The sequence below is a fragment of the Alosa sapidissima genome, chromosome 7, assembly GCF_018492685.1.
Source record: "Alosa sapidissima isolate fAloSap1 chromosome 7, fAloSap1.pri, whole genome shotgun sequence".
NCBI lineage: Eukaryota > Metazoa > Chordata > Actinopteri > Clupeiformes > Clupeidae > Alosa > Alosa sapidissima.
This window is the reverse complement of record NC_055963.1, coordinates 14,456,215-14,477,923: the sequence shown is the minus strand read 5'-3', so window position 1 is coordinate 14,477,923 and position 21,709 is coordinate 14,456,215. Positions and strand designations below refer to the sequence as shown.

Below are 21,709 nucleotides of genomic sequence, written 5' to 3'. Positions count from 1 at the left end.
CATTTGAGTTTATCACAAATCTCTTTACCGAGGTGAAGCACATTGTGCATTGAAAAGTTAGCCTTTACATTTAGGCTATCATGTTGGCACGGTCCTATCCCTCACACAAAATAACTACTTCAAGTGTCAATACTGCAGTTTTCTGAGTATCAAAACTCAGCAGTTTTGGGGTAAATATTTACCGTTCTTATGCAGGAAATGCAGTAGTTTGGACACGAATAAACTGCATTGTACTGTAGGCTACTGCATAGTATATACTTTACTGCAGTATTTGGACATGAAAATACTACTGTACTGTAGACTGTAGTAGCCTAGCCTATAACTGTACTGTACTTCGAAAAAATTGCAGTTATTTTTGGTTTATAGCCTATATCAGTTATTTTCGCTAGTAGAACTATTGTAAAACGTGAGGGAATCCCTGTTGCGAGTTCACCTGGCCTGGTATCGTCTCTGTGTCCCAAACCGGCCAGATGAGGTTCACTATAGAGAACTGCTATTTTCCTTCCCAAGGGTGTTTCCAGTTGGGTTGGTGCGGAGTCTCCTCGCGTTAAGCTCAGGACTGAGTGTTCAGCGCTCCGCGAGATAGCCACCCGTCCCGCTTCGCCCGTGGTATGACAACTCTCGCGGAGTGGCTGTTTTTATTCATTTATTTATGTATTTATTTATTTTATTCGAGTAGCTCCAGAGAGCAGAGCTCGAGTCGCCCACACGCACCGCAGTCTAATGGCCCGGCGCACTTCTTTTAAAGCAAATTATTTAATGCGGCATGTGCAAAACACACAATAATGGCTCTTTATTTGTTTTCTTGATGAATAATGCCCTCTCATAGGGGTAGGCTATTGTATGCACAATGCAGTGATTTGTAAATGACCTAGGAATAGTCTACAAACAGGATTGAGGATTGCAGTTTTCATTTGGGGAGGAGACTGACGCATAGTGAGATTCTATCTTTATATTTCTTGCAAATGTGGAGAAACAGCACATCAGATTTTAATCAGCTTGGCCGAGAGAGAGAAAGAGAGAGAGAGAGGAAGTATGCGAAAAAATAATTAGGCTACTATTCCAGGACTAGGTACAGGTCACAATGTGCCAGTCGGCTACTATATCAAACTTAAAATATCTGTCCTGCGGACTCTTATCTACAATGTTAACATTTCGGAATGAGCAAAGCTAGAGCATAAAAATGCTCACAGGCTATTACGCATTAAGCTCAGATTCAAACATTAGCCTACCTGAGCAGCGCTGAAAAATGCACCAAATGCGGTTGAATGAGAGGTATGAAAAGGTATATTTAATGGCTGAAATGAAATAAACTGTCCTGGAAATGTTAAGGCATAGGTCTAGGCTATAGAATTCAAGCATGGGCCTAATTGCAAATGTTTTTCAAATGTTTTATTTTAAGTGAATTCAAAGTGGAGGTTGGTAAAATGCAAAACATCCTAACCAGATTTAATCATGGTGCTCTTTTCAACGCTAGCTTACCTAGGGCCAATACAGTGAAAAAAGCATTAGAGCACTCACTCATCATTCAATTCTTTTTCAGTTTAAATGCTAACCTATCTGTTCCATCCAATGACTGTAGGCTGTGGTTTCACCTGTCCACATAGGCCTACACCATTATTATTATTAGGCTATAATATTTTTTTAATTTATATAGCCTAGCACTTTTCAAGCATTTCATTATTATTTTAAAGCAGTTTTTACAACTGGTAAAAATGATGGTTATAGGCTGCCTAGCCTACATGAACTGTGCAAATCACACATCTTTTTCCAAATTAACAGACCAAAGATGGAGTAGCCAAGTGTTGAAGTCAAGAAGCCTTAAAAGCTCATGTCAACTATAAGCTAACTAACATAAAGCTTGGCCTAGTAAAATGATAACAAAAAGATCCTGAGGTAGGCCTACCAAAAAGAGAATTTTGTGTGGTTACATTTTAACTGTATAGCCCAATGTGAAATGTTGCCAATTAGTTAGGCGCAGTCATGCAGGCGCGGAAGAGGCAGCGCCCCTTCCCTCCCACCTTCTCAAACTCCCAACTGGTAGCCATGGCAACGCATGAAACAGTGGCGCGTGAAACCCATAGACGGCAAAGGTGAAAACAGGAAGAACCCTAACATCTAGTTCAACTTTTCTGATATGTTTTGTATCATACATTTCAATGTTTAGTATGATTTCCTTTAACCTGTCGCTTTAACTGAGCTTCAACCACTTTTTTCTTCAGTGGATTAATGAACGTACAATTCAGAAACTTCAATTCAGGGTTAAAATCATTATGCTAACGATAGCTAATTTAGGCTAGCACTATGTGTTTAACGGCAATGTGTTTTTCCAAGTTTGTATTCGGTTAACATTTCAAGACGCAAGCAATGTTACATGACGCATTGTAATGGTAACTTAAACGTAGTCTGTTTCACTGACGTTAACAAGCAAACTTAACGCTACATCTCTGGCTAACCTTGACAGGTGCGTGCAATGCTCATCAACTGCGTTCACTTGTGAGTTAGAGCAGCGTTATGGACTTGACTGTGGAGGAGAACCCGTTCGAAAATGAGGACCCGTTTACTCACACCTGGACAGACGAGGAGACAGACGGTGAGTTTATCAGGGAGTGAAGTGACTGAGACATTACCATTTAGGAAGGTAACGTTAATATTTCTAGTTATCAAAGTACTGTAATATGCACCAGCCCTAATGAAGGTGGTCTTACAGCACAGTTTCTTTTCCAGAGGAGGAGACCAGCAAAGACAACGGAGCCTTCGTAGAGGGGACAGAGGGGAGACTGTCTCCACAGTCCGATAGATCTTCAAACTGGTAGGTGCACAATGTGTGGATGTCCTTCATGCCCCCTTACCCAGTCAGTGCCCCAGCCGCCTGCTAACGTAGGTCCACCAGCAGTGACTTAAGTCTTAGATTAACCTTGTATTTGCACGCTTTTAGGAGAAATTTAGCTTTTAGCACAGTAATAAACGCTTTCATCAAACTGAAATGCAGGCAAAAAAATAAGTATTTTTTTGAAGCACTGTGTTTCTTTTTTAAAAATCCATTATTTGTTTCTTGCAGAGTCTGTGCAAAGAGATTTATTTGGTTTTTGCAGAACAGTACTTGCAGATTATGCAGTCTGCAGAGAAACAGCCTGAGTGTTGGATGATATGTTAGGTAACAGTAAACAGTTAAGTACTAGCAGCCTGCACAGGCAGAAAAAGAGATACGGGGTTGTCTGATATCTTAAATAACAGTGAACAGTAAAGTACTGCACAGGCAGAGAAACAGACGCAGGGTTGGATGATATGTTAGATAACAGTGAACAGTAAAATACCAACAGTCTGTACATCATTTGCTGCCTCTAAGCTCTGTCTGCTCCCTGGATATTTGCTGAGTTTTAATTCAGCATCAGGATTCCAATGGTAGTATTTCCGTGGATATCTGCAGAGTTTTAATTCAGCATCAGGATTCTAATGGTAGTATTTCCATGGATATCTGCAGAGTTTTAATTCAGCATCAGGATTCTAATGGTAGTCCTGGTGATGTTTCTCTGCGCTCTCTTGTTGACCATGTTGGCCTGCTCTTCCACCCTGTCTGTGCTGTGTGTATCCCCTCTCTTGTCACATTACTGAGTAGGAGGACATCCAGCACCACTAGTGATTAAAGCTGAGCTCACCAACACACACGGCCTGATTTGACCCGCACTCTGCTGTGAGAGTGAAGTAGACTATATAGACAAAAGTATTGGGATGTCTGCCATCACACCCACAGGAACTTCAATGACATCCCATTCCAGGTATTGATATGGAGTTGTTCCCCCCTGTTCCAGCTGGGACAGCTTCCACTCTTTTGGCAAGAATTTCCATAAGAGTGTCTATGGAATGTTTTGCCCATTCATTTAGAAGAGTATTTGTGTGGTCAGGCAATGATCTTGGACAAGAAGACCTGGCTCACAAAGTCTGTTCTACTTCATCCCAAAGGTGTTAGATGATGTAGAGAACCCTGTTCTTTGCAAGCCAGTCATGTTCTTTCCATACCAAAATCACTTCAACATGGCTTTGTGCACTGCCATGTCATGCTGGTGGAGGGATAGTGGTGTAATGGTTGTTTTTTAACCATTGGTCACCTGTGGTTAGTGATCTTAATGCTTCAGTGTGCCAAGAAAGGGAGGTGGGGTATGGTATCAGTAAAGGTGCTCTCCCAGTGCAGAAATCCTGATTATATAGTTCAGTCTCCCTGCTAAGCTGGGCAGGCGTGAGCCACAGTATGGTATCAGCAGAAGTACTCTCTCCTAGTGCCGAAATCCTGGTTAGATATAGTTTAGTGATGAGCAGATGGCGGTGTATTCTCAGAGGAAATGGAATGTTAAAAACGGTGAAAATGAGTCAGCTGATATACCTGGGCTGCCTGTCTAAGTAAAGCCTACTGTGGGACACCACAGCACACATCGACTGCCATTTCTTTAATTTTTATTCGTTCTTTCAGTTTTTTTTTTCTTTCATTCATCCTGTCTGTCTGCCTCCTCACCCTTCACTCTTCCCTCTCTCTCCCCCACTCCCTCATCCCTCTTCCTCCCTCTCCCTCCCTCCCTCTCTCCCTCTCTCCCTCCCTCTCCTTCCCTCTCTATGTCCCCCACCCCCTCCTTCCTACCATTTTCTCTCTCACTCTCCCCCACTCCCTTCCTCCCTCTTTCCCTCTCTCACTCCCCCATCCCTCTCTTTGTTCCTCTCTCTCCCTCCCTCCCTCTCTCTCCCTTACCATCTCTCTTTCCCTCTCTCTCTCTATCTCTCTTTTCCTCCCTCTCCCTCCCTCTCTCCCTCCCTCCCTGCCTCCCTTTTTCTTTCCCGCTCTCACTCCCCCATCCCTCTCTATCACTCTTTTCCTCCCTCTCTCTATCTTTCTTTTCCTCCCTCTCCCCCCCCCCCTGCTTCCCTCTCTTTCTCCCTCTGTCCGTGTGTGTTAGGGATGATGAGTGTGTGGACGAGCAGGACGGGGCACTGATGGGGAGTGGTGGAGAGGGACGGATGCTCAAGCTGAGGAGGAACTTACACCAGCTGGACAGCCTCTACGCACAGAAGGAGCTCCGTGTGCTGAAGGCCAGGTCCTAGACACACACACACACACACACACACACACACGCACACACGCATGAACGCACGTGAATGCACACACACGCACACACACACACACACACACCTCCATTTCTTGGCACACTCAAGATGCCAAAACACAACCTCTTTCACATACCCATGCACATTCATGCACATGCAAACAGACACAAACACACATATTTATTGTTAAATGAGGTATCTGAGTCCTGGTCTAGACTGAATTCTTCTCTAATTGATAAAAAAAAATATTCTAAAGCCACAGAAGAGCCTTGGAAGGTTCGACTGACTGCTCTCTGCTGTATCTATGGTTTGAAGAAGCCCGATTGATCCCCATTTCCTCTCTGCTGTGGAGCTGCCTCGGTTCTTAGAGCCCGGCTGTTTTGGAATTCCACTGAAGAGTATACTTGGCAGCGCCGCTTAGCTGATTATTTTGGGTCATGCTGATTCTCTCTGTTTAAGACTGCAGCCCCACCAGTGCACACACCCTCACCACATGCTGCTGTAACCACAGAGAGTTGCATTTGGGTCTTTGTCAGATCAGTTTCTCATTCATTTGCAGCTGAATGTGGGTTTGCAGCAAGCTAAAGAAGGCCAGTGTCAGAGGACTGGCTCTGCAGTGCACGTCTCCATGATGCACGTCTCCATGGTGCACCACTGGACTCCGGTCTGTGGAGGCATTATCACTCCACAGAGAAGCTGCTTAGTAGTGACTGCTCACAAGGATGCCAGGGCACAAATACGCCCAGGACACAAATACGCCCAGGACACAAATATACCCAGGACACATATTGCAAAGGACACTAATACTGCCCAGAACACATATTGCAAAGGACACTAATACTGCCCAGGGAAATCCACAAAACTTTTCTTGTAGTAGTGCATCACACACTGTTGCCTATGGCAACGGTCTGATATGTTGTTCAGTGTGCTAAAATAGCTGACATGTCAAGATTGAAGAGAATGGAACCAGTAGTGCTTGTTTTCTATGAGAGAGAGAGATACAGGGACAGAGAGAGAGAGAGTACATGTGTGTGAGAGAAAGAAAGAGAGATAGAAAAAAAGAGAGTGAGTGTCTCCTTTCACCCACCCCCTCAGGAGAAAGGATCAGGCACAGACTGGCATGGAACGGCTCATTAGCCAAGAGACAGAAAAGGCATCAAACAAATACGTGTACACACACACACACACACACACACAGACGGGATTGGACAGAACAGCATGGTGGCACAGTATTCAGGTGTCTTTTGTAGTAATGTGCATGACACTATAGGAAATTAATCCTGTGTTAATATCAATTTTAGCAACCCATATTGGCAAGCATGAGTGGTAGGGCCTAGGGCATTAATGCAGCTTTTACTTCACCTTCGCCTACACAGGTAGGAGGAGGGCAGAGAGGAGATGAGCTCAGGCCTGTTACAGTTACAGAGTCCATTAGAACAGCAGTTTGTGGAACCCATTAGAACAGCAGTCTATGAAGCCCATTAGAACTGCAGTCTGTGGAGCCCTTTAGAATAGCAGTCTATGAAGCCCATTAGAACAGCAGTCTGTGGAACCCATTGGAACAGCAGTCTATGGAGCCCATTAGAACAGCAGTCTATGGAGCCCATTAGAACAGCAGACTGTGGAACCCATTAGAACAGCAGTCTGTGGGACCCATTGGAACAGCAGTCTGTGGAGCCCATCAGAACAGCAGTCTGTGGAACCCATCAGAACAGCAGTCTATGGAATCTATTAGAACATCAGTCTGTGGAACCCATTAGAACAGCAGTCTGTGGAGCCCATTCAGCGGCAGCAGGCCATTAGAGCAGCTGCCTGCCTGTAGGGGACTAATTAATCTCCTCCCCAGCCTCCACACCTGCTGAGCAGAGCCATTGCACCATACAGAGGTGTTCAAGGCCTTTAAAGGCCTAAGCGTGATAACGCTATTGCTATAGAGATGGCAGGGCAACGATATCTGTGTGCGTGTGTGTGTGTGTGTGTATGGTCTGATATCTGGTTGTGTGTGTGTGTTTTAGAGAGGAGCTGAGAGTGTGTTGCCTGCATCTTGCTGAGCTTCAGGGGGAAAGAGAGGCGTTGGAGGAACTCATTGACAGAGAGAAACAGGAGGAAAACAGGTGGACACACACACACATACACACACATACACACACACGCACACACATACACACACACGCACACACATACACACATACACACACACACACACACACACACACACACACACAAACGCACCTCAGTAAAGCACAAAGCAGTGTAATTATCCGACTCTTTTTCTCTCTCATTACCCCCCTTTCCCCCCATCTCTTTCTCTCACTTTCCCTCCCCCTTCTCTCCCTTCATATCTTTCTCTCACTCTCCCTCTCTTCCTTCATATCTTTCTCTTTCTCTCACTCTCCCTCTCTTTTTCTCTCTCCTTTCCTCCCCTTCTCCCTCTCTCCCTCCCTCTCTCTCTCTCTCTCTCTCTCTCTATCTCTCTCTACCATCGTTCGTATCAGTGTTGGGGTGTTCCGAATGCGAGCCCAGCACAAGCGAGTGTGTGAGGAGCTCCACAGAGAGGAGGAACTGCAGGCTCTCATCTCCATGGCCTTAAGGGAACACGAGTGAGTAGATCTCACACACACACACACACACGCACACGCACATTCACACACACACACGCTCATTCACACACACGCTCACACACACACTCACACACTCATTCATGCACCCTTAGGGGAATATGAGTGAGCAGCTCACACTGCACTACTTATACACACATATACACAGACGGACATACAGACACACACTCACACACGCACACATACACACACATACACACACATACACAACCACACACACACACACTGCCACTGTGTAGGTTTCCTCTTGGACAGCAGTGAGTTGGAGTGCCCCAGTTAGTGCAGCGTTCCCCAGGCATGTCTCAGCCCTGGTGTGTGTGCTTGTGTGATTATGTGTGTCTGTGTGTGTCTATGTGTGTACATACATTTGTGTGTGTGTGTGTGTGTGTGTGTGTGTGTGTGTGTGTGTGTGTGTGTGTGTGTGTGTGTGTGTGTGTGTGTTTCTAGGCTGGAGCTGTATCAGGTGGAAGTGAAGATGGCTGGTGTGTGTGATCTGCATGAGGAGCAGAATGATCAAGAGCAGAAGAAACAGGAGAGACGCCTCCACCTGGAGAAGACCAAGGCCAGGGCACACCATAAGAGGATACAGCAGGACAGAGCGTACGACACACACACACACACACACACACACACACACACACACACAGCAGGACAGAGCGTACGACACACCCATATACATGTATTCACTGGCAATTGACAGATAATGTGTGTGTGTGTGTGTGTGTGTGTGGTGTGTGTGTGTCTGTGTCTGTGTGTGTGTGTGTGTGTGTGTGTGTGTGTGTGGTGTGTGTGTGTGTTCAGTAAGAAGAAGGCTGAGGATGAACAGGAGCGGGCTGCACAACTCCATGCTCAAGAACAGAGCAAGACCAGCCAACGCAAGGCCTCGCAATACATACGGGAGACCATCAACAGGTTACAGCAAACACACACAAACACACACACACACAAACACACACACACACACACACACACACACACACACACACACACACACACACACACACACACACACACACCCAAAGCATGTGGGCCTACTGCTGTTTCATGCAGCACATGAACTCACAGACATTTGGTCACTGTTACGTGACCATACCTTATTAGAAATGCTTCAACATAGCATAAGCCTGTTGGGAGCAATATACTCACATTTAATATATTAATGTACAAGTATGTAGGAAATAATGGAAAATAAATTGTAACCATTCCAAAAATGATCACCATATATCGTCAGAGGGTAAGAAAACACGATGAATTGAAGTAATGGCTTATTTGACAACATTACTATAACCCGTAAAAACCTGTAAAACCTGTGAAAAGTTACGGCTTTTCCCAAATCACGGAAGTAACGTTGACGCAGCGGTATAGTAGCAGATACTAGCATCCATCAGGCAAGTGTTATTTAAATAAACTCCTGTGTACCTTCAAACTTTTCAATGCCTCATTTTATGAGTAAAGAACATACTGTAGAAGTTTCGTACCATTCAGGGCATTATTAGTGGGGTAATTTACGAGATAAAAGTAGGTTCCTTATGCCTGCAGAAACTCATTAGTTTCTGACAGGGCTACTCGACCAGGGTTCAACCAAGGGAAAACAGGTTCTGGGAGGGTGTTTGGCTCGGGGTCATGGTGCAAAGGACTCTAGGGTGAAATTAAGAGTGTGTGTGTGTGTGTGAAAGTGTGAGTTTGTGTGAGTGTGAGTGTGCATGTTTGAGTGTGTGTGTGAGTGTGTGTGTGTGTGTATGCGTGTCTGTGTGTGTGTGTGTGTGTGTGTGTGTGTGCATGTGTGTGTACTACATTTTTGATCTGTTGACTGTTGATTAGAATTCAGCGCATGGAGTCTGAGAAAGAGGAGAGGAGCAGAGAGGAGGTGAAGAGAAGAACAGACGCTGTGCTCTCACTGAAGAACAACATTGCAGCCTCACAGGTAATACACACCTACATGTACACACAGACACTGTGTTCTCAGGTAATACACACCTACATGTACACACAGACACTGTGTTCTCAGGTAATACACACCTACAGCACACACAGACACTGTGCTCTCACTGAAGAACAACATTGCAGCCTCACAGGTAATATACACCTACATGTACACACAGACGCTGTGCTCTCACTGAAGAACAACATTGCAGCCTCACAGGTAATATACACCTACATGTACACACAGACACTGTGTTCTCACTGAAGAACAACATTGCAGCCTCACAGGTAATATACACCTACATGTACACACAGACACTGTGTTCTCAGGTAATACACACCTACAGCACACACAGACACTGTGCTCTCACTGAAGAACAACATTGCAGCCTCACAGGTAATATACACCTACATGTACACACAGACACTGTGTTCTCAGGTAATACACACCTACAGCACACACAGACACTGTGCTCTCACTGAAGAACAACATTGCAGCCTCACAGGTAATATACACCTACATGTACACACAGACGCTGTGCTCTCACTGAAGAACAACATTGCAGCCTCACAGGTAATATACACCTACATGTACACACAGACACTGTGTTCTCAGGTAATACACACCTACAGCACACACAGACACTGTGCTCTCACTGAAGAACAACATTGCAGCCTCACAGGTAATATACACCTACATGTACACACAGACACTGTGTTCTCAGGTAATACACACCTACAGCACACACAGACACTGTGCTCTCACTGAAGAACAACATTGCAGCCTCACAGGTAATACACACCTACATGTACACACAGACGCTGTGCTCTCAGGTAATACACACCTACAGCACACACAGACACTGTGCTCTCACTGAAGAACAACATTGCAGCCTCACAGGTAATATACACCCACACACAGATGCTGTGCTCTCAGGTAATACACACCCACACAAAGACACTGTGCTCTCAGGTAATACACACCCACCCACACAAAGACACTGTGCTCTCACTGAAGAACAGCATCGCAGCCTCACAGGTAATATACACCCACACACAGACACTGTGCTCTCAGGTAATACACACACACACACAGACGCTGTGCTCTCACTGAAGAACAGCATCGCAGCCTCACAGGTAATACACACCTACACACAGAGAGAGGGCGAGAGGGAGAGAAAGACGTGTGTGTGTGTGTTTGATGTGTGTGTTTGTGTAACTGGTCTGTGTGTGTGTGTATCTGATGTATTTATATGTGTGTATATGATGTATATGTATGTGTGTGTATATGTCTGATGCGTTTATGTGGGCGTATCTGATATATTTGTGTGTATGTATCTGACATGTCTCTGTGTGAATCTGATATGATCTGTGTGTGTGTGTGTGTGTGTGTGTGTGTGTTTGTATCTGGAATGTGTGTATATCTGATGTTTTTGTGTGTGTGTGTGTGTGTGTATATCTGGTATATGTGTGTGTATCTGATGTGTGTGTGTGTGTACGTGGTGTGTGTGTGTATCAGATATATCGGTGTGTGTGTATGTGGTGTGTGCATGTGTGTATATGATATATCTGTGTGTGTGTGTGTGTGTGTGGTGTGTGTGTAGGAGGCCTTGCGTGTGCAGAGGGCGCGTGCCCATTCCCAGGCCCAGAGGCGTAGCCGTCAGCAGGACCTGCAGACGGAGGCTCTGCAGATTGAGGGCGGCAACACCACCCGGGAGCTGCACCAGCAGCGCGTGCTCAACGACCAGCAGCGCAGGAAGGAGTGGGTCCCCCTTGAACTGCCACCGTCTATACACATACCCCCTATGCATATACCCCTATGCATATACCCCCTAAACATATACCCCTATGCATATGCCCCCTAAACATATACCCCTATGCATATGCCCTCTATACATTTGCCCCCTATGCATATACCCCTATGCATATGCCCCCTATACATATGCCCCCTATGCATATGCCCCCTATACATATGCCCCCTATACATTTGCCCCCTATACATATCCCCCTTATACATATGCCCCATATACATATCCCCTCTATACATATGCCCCCTATGCATATGCCCCCTGTACATATGCCCCCTATACATATACCCCTATGCATATGCCCCTATGCATATGCCCCCTTATACATATGCCCCATATACATATCCCCTCTATACATATGCCCCCTATGCATATGCCCCCTATACATATACCCCATATACATATCCCCCCTATACATATGCCCCAAATACATATACCCCCTGTACATATGCCCCCTAAACATATACCCCCTATACATATGCCCTCTAAACATATACCCCCTATACATATGCCCCCTTTACATATGCCCCCTGTACATATGCCCCCTAAACATATACCCCCTATACTGTACATATGCCCCCCCCCTATATGCCCCCTATACAACTCTACCCCCTTTACTCTATACATGCAGCTCTACCCCCAGCTTCTCTATAGACAGCTCTATATATGGCTCTTTGATAATTGTGTGTAAACAGCAGTGTATGTGTGTGTGTGTGTGTGTGTGTGTGTGTGTGTGTGTGTGTGTGTGTGTGTGTTTGTGACATGGGCAGGGAGTTGGAGGACAGGCAGAGGGCTCGGAGAATGGAGATTGTCTCCAAACTATTGCAGGAGGAGGAGGTTATGGAGAAACGCAAACAACAACAGGCCCCACCCCTCCCAGCGGCCCTGCCCAAAGGAGCACACAGGACCATGGCAAACAGGAAGACCTTTGAGAAGATCCTGCAGAAGCTGGAGCCAGTGATCTCAGAAGCTGTGGAACACACACCTGTAAGATCAACCTATCTTCAGGATACACACACACCTGTAAGATCAACCTATCTTCAGGATGCACACACACCTGTAAGATCAACCTATAATCAGGATGCACACATACCTGTAAGATCAACTTATCTTCAGGATGCACAGATTGCACACACACCTGTCAGATCAACCTATCTTCAGGATACACACACACCTGTAAGATCAACCTATCTTCAGGATGCACACACACCTGTAAGATCAACCTATCTTCAGGATGCACACACACCTGTAAGAACAACCTACAGTATCTTCAGGATGCACACATACCTGTAAGATCAACCTATCTTCAGGATGCTGTGTGGTTAAATGTGTGTGGTTGAGAATGTGTGGTTGATAGTGTGTGGTTGAGTGTGTGTGGTTGAGTGTGTGTGGTTGAGTGTGAGTGGTTGAGTGTGTGGTTTAGAGTTTGTGGTTGAGTGTGTGTGTGGTTGAGTGTGTGTGGTTGAGTGTTTATGGATGAGTGTGTGGTTGCATGTATGGTTGAGTGTGTGTGGTTGAGTGTGTGTGGTTGAGTGTGTGTGGTTGAGTGTGTGGTTGAGTGTGTGTGGTTGAGAGTGTGGTTAAGTGTGTGTGGTTGAGTGTGTGGTTGAGTGTGTGTGGTTGAGCTCTAACTGCAGCTCTCTCTTCTCTCCGTAATGGTGACAGATGACGCTTCCCACACAGCCACAGAGGGAGCAGCTTCGAGGGATGAGTGACACCTCCTCAGACGAATCCTCAGAGGAGGAAGGGGCGGACTCTGCTGGAGAAGAAGAGGAAGATGAGGAAGAGGAAAGTGGGTCAGATGAGAGTCTGCCAGAGACTGGGGTAACTACAGCAGGACCAGAGGGCACAAACACACACGCACACTATAAAATGTACAAATGTGCACAGTGCACACACACACACACACATACACACGCACACACACACACACACAAACACACACACACACACACACACACACACAGTGTTGTGCAAGTTCACACTTCACAAGAGCTAGTGCCTGGTTCATACAGATTGAAATGAACAAGTTTGCATTATAGTTTGCGATTTCCAGTTGAAGCTCCTAGTTCCTATTCTCCCCCTCCCCATCACTTGCACTTCCAACTAGTCATGGACATGTACACAGTGATGTAGGTTACTAGGAAGTGTAAAATAATAGTAAAAAGTGCACAAAGTAAATTTCCTTGTTTCTCATGTGCATGCATGTGTTTTAAGTGGGTTACTGACTACTCACTTACAAAGATAATACCCTCCAAACAAAAGCAATAACTACATGCATTTCCTTGCAACAAAACAGCAAAACAGCTAGCTATAGGAATTCAGTCACTTTAAGAGGTGATTAGAATACTGAATAAAATGTTTTTGCCTACTGCATATGCCTAAAAAATGCAAAGAAAGGTAAATAAATATTTTCTTTCCTTTTAGGCCTATATTTATCATCGTCAAAGGAGCTGAACGGTTGCTGCTCCTCTTGAAAAAGCAAACAAAGAACTGTATTTCAGAAAATTAGCAATAAATCATATTGATGCGCATGATTAGCTTACTATGAAAATAGTTGCAGTGAAGTAGCCTGTTGCTGGTGGGTTTGTGTGAGATGTACAAGGTATCGTGGGTAGTGTAGTCCAGGAAGTAACCGCATAGGTTAGGAGGAAGCAGCGAGTCACCAGTGACAACAAATACAACAACTACTGCAACTATATTATATTCAGTTCACGTTTACAGAAAAATTAGCTTGTTCAATTTTAACGCATACACACACACACACACACATACACGTACACAGATACACACAGACTCACACACACACACACACACACACACACACACACACACACACACACACACTCACACTTGCACCCATATCACATCTAATCATCCTCAGGCCCAGTTAGTTCCGTGAAGCTCATGCAGTTGGGCAGGAGATCCACACAGGAAGTGACAAACGAGCCGAGGAGCTCGGACCACAAGAGACAGACACACGCACACACACACACATACACACACACACACACACACACACACACAGACAATGCATCTCTTCCAGCAAACTTTCAGCAGTCCAAGTAGTCCAAGTTGGAGCACATCCCCATACTCGAGATGATTAGAGAAATAAATCACCATGGTAACTCAGGTCATACTCTCTCTCTTTCTCTCTCTCTTTCTCTCACACACACATACACACACTCTTTCTGTCTCTCTCTCTTACACTCTGTCACACACACATACAGTAGACTCTTTCTTTTTCTGTTCTCTCTTTCTCACACACACACACATGCATACACACACTCTCTCTTTCTCGCAAACACACACACACACACACACACACTCACAAAACACACACACACACACTCTCTCACTCTCTCTCTCTCTTTTTTTTCATTCTCTCTCTTTCTCTCTCTCTCTCTCTCACACACACACACACACACACACACACACACACAGACACTCAGAGGACAATAAGTGGTGGTGGGAGCTGTGTGGACCAGTGTAAGTGTTCTAAAGGTAGTCTGCTACCTTCACTGCTCACTGTTTCGTGTGCTTTATTCCTTGTTGTGTGGCGTGTTGATGTTCTCTGCAGTGTTCACAGTCACAGTTATGAGAACGCCCCCACCACCACCACCACTACCACCACCCCCCACCCCTCACCCACCACCACCACCACCACAGCGCTGTTTAGCTTCTCATTTGAGCTAATGGGAAAAATAGGACTGCACAGAGGATGCACATTCAGATAGAATAAAAAAGTGATTATTGGAAGCTGCTTATCACTGTTTCTGCTGCGCTGAAACTGCGCCTCCGTCTTATTTATGGGGACTGGAGCTCGTGCCTCCCCCCTTACTTCTGCTAATTGATTGTGACGTGGTGATATTCTATCAGTGGGGAGACATGAGCTCCCCTCTCTCTCTCTCTCTCTCTGCATTGTGTTTGTGTGCTAATGTCAGGCAGTGATGTTTTATGCAAAGGAAGTGTGTGGTTTGCAGGGGAATGGGCTGTATCTGCATGTGTTATCTGAATGTCAGGGACTCAGAGCTGTATGCAGACAACTGTGCTAGTGATTGCCTGTGGAGGTGGCTGGTGCTGGTGGCTGTCGGGAGAATTAGTTATTATGGGCACAGGCCCCCCTGATGTCACCTTACTGAACACTCACACTGCCACAGCTGCTGGTCCTTTCAATTCACATGGACATCAAATGCATCTGAAGTCATAGTCCTTTCTGAGGGCTAGCACAACACATCTGCAGCCCAATGCTAACCTATCACACAACACTACAGTAAATATCTGCCTAATGCAGCCCAGTGCTAACCTGACACACAACACTATATATCTGCCTAATGCAGCCCAATGCTAACTTAACACACGACACTATGTATCAGCCTAATGCAGCCCAGTGCTAACCTGACACACAACACTGTATATCTGCCTAATGCAGCCCAGTGCTAACCTATCACACAACACTGTGTATCTGCCTAATGCAGCCCAGAGCTAACCTGACACACAACACTATATATCTGCCTAATGCAGCCCAATGCTAACTTAACACACAACACTGTGTATCTGCCTAATGCAGCCTGATATACACCACATTGTTACCTAAAATAAAATCAAAATAATGAAAAGCCAAATTATCATAGATAGCCTAACATACAGCACATTTAAAGTGTAGCTCCAGCGAAAATTGACCCCAGGGTGTTTTTCTGCATTAAAACACATTAAGCCGTGGAGTATTTTTTGTTGATCAACCACTACAAAGTTTGCTCCGCTGTACGCTATAGCCCCAAATCGCAAACAGTGGATTAGCTAAGGGCCATGAGCTAAACGCTTCCCAAATAGCATTTTTTAACCAGTATTATTGTTCAAAACAGCATCAAACATTGTCAGTAACTTGCTCAGGGTCCCTACACATAAAATGAAGCACCAACAACGTAGTTAGCAAACCCGGAGTTTATTACAGAAGACTGTTAAGAACACTTAAAGCGATGGTTCGGAGTAATTTCACCCTAGGGTCCTTTGCACCATGACCCCGAGCCAAACACCCTCCCAGAACTTGTTTTCCCTTGGTTGAACCCTGGTCGAGTAGCCTTGTCAGAAACTAATGAGTTTCTGCAGGCGTAATGGAACCAACTTTTATCTCGTAAATTACCCCACTAATAATGCCCTGAATGGTACGAAACTTCTACAGTATGTTCTTTACTCATAAAATGAGGCATTGAAAAGTTTGTAAGTACACCAGGAGTTTATTTAAATAACACTTGCCTGATGGATGCTATTATCTGCTACTAAACTGCTGCGTCGACGTTACTTCTGTGATTTGGGAAAAGCCTGTAAAAGTCCTGGCAGGAAGCATGTATAAGGATGTAGATCCAGGAATGCACTAATATTTTGTTCGTTGTACCAGTTTGCAACAATTATTAGTTAATACTAAGTTGAAAACACTTCGGAAAAAAATATATTGTTGTTAGTTAGTGAAATGGCGGTGTATTCTGAGGGCCAGAACGCTTTTGCGCCCACTTCAGGCGTATTTGTTTCGCAACGTGCGTGCAAAATCATTGCAACGTATGTACAAACAGGCCGCAATGATGTAAAAGCACAAACTGCCTGTCGCGGGAGCTGAAAATGGCTAATTGCGTTATTCGTGTCATGTATATGCATTCATGGGAGGATCCAGGGGGAAGTGGGAGTGGGAAGCGTAAAGAGCGCCTAGTTATGTATTCCGCGGTATGTATAAAGACTGCTCCTGAAAGCGCACTTCTATTCTGCGCCTAAATACTTCCGCCTTGTAAAAGCAGGTGTTAATCCAAATTGCAGTTCAATGCATCAATAAGAGAACCTTTCAAAGATAATAGAATCGCTGTTTAGAGCACCAATTTTGTAAGTATTTGTACTATCAAAAGCAACCTTAACTTTCGTTGGCCTTTCGAATGTCTTACTTTCACTTTCACGTCATTCACTTAAACTTTCCTACTTGCTAGATTTGACCAATTTTCCATAGCCTACGTGCACAAGTAGTTTGAGCTCAACTACTGATCTTCATTATCTCCCTGCTTGTTGACATCTTATCATGTATGGTATTATTTCATGATCGCTAAACGTTTGATTCTTTTTAATGTTGTCATCAGTTAACTTCATTCAAATGCGCTTGTAGCTCTGCCGTTCAGTTGTGGACGTTCGTAAATTGCGTTTATGGGCGGAGAAAGGCAGAGAAAGGCGCAGTTTACACTAGTTTGATAAATACAACGGAAACTTGGGCCTGACAGCGTTCGCAATCTGCGGTTTGTCCATGACGCTGATAACGCTACGTTCGCAAATGTACGTACATCTGGCCCTGATTGAGCCTGCGTTAAGGCCCATTCACACCAAGAACGATAACGATAACTATAACTATAACCATAACGATAAAAGCGTTCACACTGAACAACAATAAACAAAGTATCTCATTGTGTTAATAAATGTGAGGGCTAAAATTCGATGGGTTCTGATTGGCTATTAGCATTTTATCGTTGTGAAAATCGCTCTGAAAGTGATCCCCAACGATATCGTTCTTCATGTCGTTATCGTTATAGTTTATGTGTGAACGTCGTCATTCATATTAACGAGAATGATATTTATTTATAGTTATCGTTATTGTTATCGTTTTTGGTGTGAATGGGCCTTAAGTTAGTGAGATAGCGAGGTGTTCTGATTGAGCCTACGTTAGTTAATGAGATAGCGTCATGTTCTGATTGAGCCTGCGTTAGTTAATGAGATAGCGTCATGTTCTGATTGAGCCTGTGTTAGTTAATGAGATGGCGGCGTGTTCTGATTGAGCCTGCGTTAGGTAGTGAGATGGCTGCGTGTTCTGATTGTCTCCACAAATGTATTCAGGTGTGTCCCATAACAGCTTGCTCAAGTAATGTTCTTGTGTGTGTGTATGAGGTGATTGTTTTGTGCCTGATTGTAATTGTTTTTAATTTGGTTTTAGTGCTCGCTGGAGGAGCTGGCTGCGAGGCCCCCAGTGAAAGAGCGCCACCCTGTGGTGGCATGTAGAGCGCAGGCTCCCCTGATGAGGAAGAAGGCTGGGAGAGGATTTAAAGGCCCCCCCTTCATCAGCAAGCCAGCTGCCATTCATTTCAAGGTACACGGTCACAACAACACCATCATCATGCTCTTACGCACACACACACACACACACACACACACACACACACACACACACACACACACACACACACACACACACACACAGTCATAGTCAACTCCACCATCATCATGCTCTTACACACACAAACACACACATACACAACTCCACCCTTATCTGGCTCTTACACACGCACACACACACACACACACACACACACAGCCCAACTGCACCATCATCATGCTCACACAGACTCACACAAACACAGACCAACTCCACCTGTTTCTTGCAGGACTTTGACATTGGCAGGGTGTACAGGAAGAGGATCACCCTGACTAATGTGACTTACTCCACCAACTACTGCAAGCTGCTGGGCATCAGCACTCACCTGATGGACTTCATATCTCTCAGGTAGCCCTGCCTATACACAGCTCTGCTTTGCCCTGTGCGTGTGCGTGTGTGTAGGGAAAAATTGAATTCCCAGCTTCCGCCGTTGTGTCCTTGAGCAAGGCACTTAACCCCAAGTTGTTCCGGGGACAATGGCTAATATAACAGACATATGTGAGGTGCTTTGGATAGAAGCCTCTGCTAAATGAATACATGTAAATGTAATAAGAAACATAGATAAGAAACATCAGAACATTACCTACTTATGTATGTAATATAAAAAAGATATGATATACTGTATGATATAAGATATGAAATCTGATTTCAATACTCAGTGTGTGTGTGTGTGTGTGTGTGTCAGTCTGTCTGTCAGTCTATCTGTCTGTCTATCCTGTGTGTTCATGCAGCCATACAGATATTCTCTATAATGGCACAATCTCAGGTGTGATATTGGTTTTATACTGCAGCAACTCTGTCAGCAAAGCTGCTTATGACGTCATGATGCTATGTAATGACCATGCTATGTAATATTAAATGGCACTCCTCATAACTCCTATGGAATGGCTCTTACCCAATCATATTTAGGACATAAGTATAGCCGTGATCTTTACCTCTCCTTTGACCTTTCCCCCTGCTAATTCCTAAACCTGACCTGGCCATCTGCCATGACTATAGACCCTTTCAACAATAAAAACAAAAACAATGCTTGAACGTTCTATTTGGGCCCCAATCTACTTCCTCTGCATTAAGATAACATATGGAATGTTAAAACGGTCTTGTGGGGCCAACTATGATGCTGAGAATGGAACTCTCTTGAAAGGGTCCATACAACCCTCACATGTCTATAGACCCTTTCATCTGCAAAAATAAACATGCAAGGCATTTCCAGTGGTACAGAAAACAACATTAAGCAAACAAAAAACAAAAAAAGGTTTTAATGTTGACATTTTATAAAGTCAGATACATTTTCATTACAATTTATCTGCATTAATTTCAAACGTTTAAACCTATATACATCATTTGTAGCATCTCCCTAAGCTATTTATTATGACCGCCGCGCAGCGAAGCAGCGGTCATATAGGTTTAGTCAGATGGATAGCATGGAACCATCATTTTTCGTTTTGATCTGTATTCCCCCCCCCCCGCTGGACTGGACCCCCCGAAAGGAGGGTAGGGCAGACATAGTTTTCTGTGAATATCTCGAGAACCGTAGGGTTTAGGAGGACCATTTTTTTTGTATGTTTGCCTCCAGGGGTCATGTTAACCCATTCCATGTGCACACATGTGCATAAACAGATACACACGCACACACATACATTCACAGTAATCATACGTATGACACATACTCACACAGTAGACATATGTACGCATGCATGCACATGCACAAACACACATACTGTACGCAGACAAACACACAAGCACGCACACACACACACACACACACACGCACACATGCACACAATTCAAGAATTTCTAAGAATTATGAACAGGCAAGATGGGGGTGGGGATGTATAAAATGAATTTTACATGTGAAATCTATGAACTAATCATGTTTTGGTACTTGTTGTCTAGCAGATACCAGTGAGAATTGAGTGTGGATAATGCAATTTAGTGAGACAGTTAGAATCATATAGGCCTTTCAGCGTGATTTATTTTTGTGGAAAAAATGTGCTGGACTGGGCGGCGGTCATATTTTGTACCGCTCTGTGGTACATCTAGTTCAGTTGAGTATAACTATCTCTTCATCAAAAGAGGCTGGTAGCTCTTGGTTGTAAAGCATAGTTTTTATCCACGTATCGGGTGCTCTTGGAAAATGGGATCAGTTCATGAAAAGGAAAGCAATCCAGGCACTCCAGGAAAGGTGACGGAGGAAGGTATATTTAAAAATGTGTTACTGGCTAATCCATTGGAAAAAACATGTGCTCTTACATGCCCTGATGAAGACCAAGTGTGGTCGAAACATGTTGCCGTTTTTTCCTATGGATTAGCCAGTAACAAATAAAGGCTTTTTAAATACACCTTCCTCCGTCACCTTTCCTGGAGTGCCTGGATTGCTTTCCTTTTCAAGTATAAATATCTATTTGTCTATCTATTTGTCTATTTGTCATGTTTGGCTGAACGTTTTTTCCGTTCTGATATGTGTTTGCTAAAGAGAGATCTTTCCTCAGTGTGCACCAGCTAATAGTGAGAAGAGAAATAATAGCTTCTCTGAACTGCTTTGTACCATCACCAAAGTGCCTCCACCACAATTACACAAGTCCAACAACAAGGCAGACAAGCAGCAGTTGCTATGCAACAAAGAACAGCACTTTGCAAAGGCAGAGCTAGAACCCTGAGGCCTCTGGTGAGGGAGTGAGAGAGTGAGGGTGGGAGAGTGGGGGGGGTGAGAGAGTGAGGAGTGAGGCGTGAAAATGAGAAGTTAGAGGGTCCGGAGTGAGGGTGAGAGGGTGAGGAGTGAGGGAGAGAGAGTGTGAGGGGGGGGAAAGGGTGAAAGTGAGGAGTGACGAGTGAGAGTGAGGGAGCGACGGTGAGAGTGAGGGAGTGAGGGTGGGAGAGTGTGAGGGTGATAGAGTGAGGAGGTGAGGAGCTAGGGAGTGAGAGTGAGGGGGTGAAAGGGTGAGGGTGAGAGGAGCTAGGGGGTAAAAGAGTTTGGGTGAGAGGGTGAGGAGTGAGAGAGTGATGAGAGAAAGGGTGAGGAGTTAGAGACTGAGGGAGTAAGAGAGTGAGGAATGGGATGGTGAGGAGGTGGGAGGGTGAGGAGG

General features: G+C 44.7%; 1 protein-coding gene across 9 annotated transcripts in view; it reads left to right on the top strand.

The window, feature by feature from the left end:
* Window positions 1-2,050: 2,050 nt before the first annotated feature.
* The window catches only part of cfap74 (cilia and flagella associated protein 74), an 81,612-nt gene continuing 61,953 nt past the window's right edge, over window positions 2,051-21,709 (top strand). For 5 of the 9 annotated variants that reach the window (XM_042098810.1, XM_042098811.1, XM_042098809.1 and 2 more), the window contains exons 1-14: window positions 2,051-2,093; window positions 2,465-2,593; window positions 2,728-2,812; window positions 4,947-5,084; window positions 7,110-7,208; window positions 7,590-7,694; window positions 8,160-8,312; window positions 8,514-8,624; window positions 9,534-9,636; window positions 11,240-11,397; window positions 12,214-12,466; window positions 13,109-13,267; window positions 18,405-18,557; window positions 18,853-18,971. In XM_042098810.1, the coding sequence (XP_041954744.1) occupies window positions 2,515-2,593; window positions 2,728-2,812; window positions 4,947-5,084; window positions 7,110-7,208; window positions 7,590-7,694; window positions 8,160-8,312; window positions 8,514-8,624; window positions 9,534-9,636; window positions 11,240-11,397; window positions 12,214-12,466; window positions 13,109-13,267; window positions 18,405-18,557; window positions 18,853-18,971 (1,715 nt within the window). In that variant the 5' untranslated portion in view covers window positions 2,051-2,093; window positions 2,465-2,514. Of the gene's footprint in view, window positions 2,262-2,464; window positions 2,594-2,727; window positions 2,813-4,946; window positions 5,085-7,109; window positions 7,209-7,589; window positions 7,695-8,159; window positions 8,313-8,513; window positions 8,625-9,533; window positions 9,637-11,239; window positions 11,398-12,213; window positions 12,467-13,108; window positions 13,268-18,404; window positions 18,558-18,852; window positions 18,972-21,709 lie in introns of all 9 variants that reach the window. The other 4 variants (XM_042098812.1, XM_042098807.1, XM_042098806.1 and 1 more) reach the window with 4 other exon arrangements.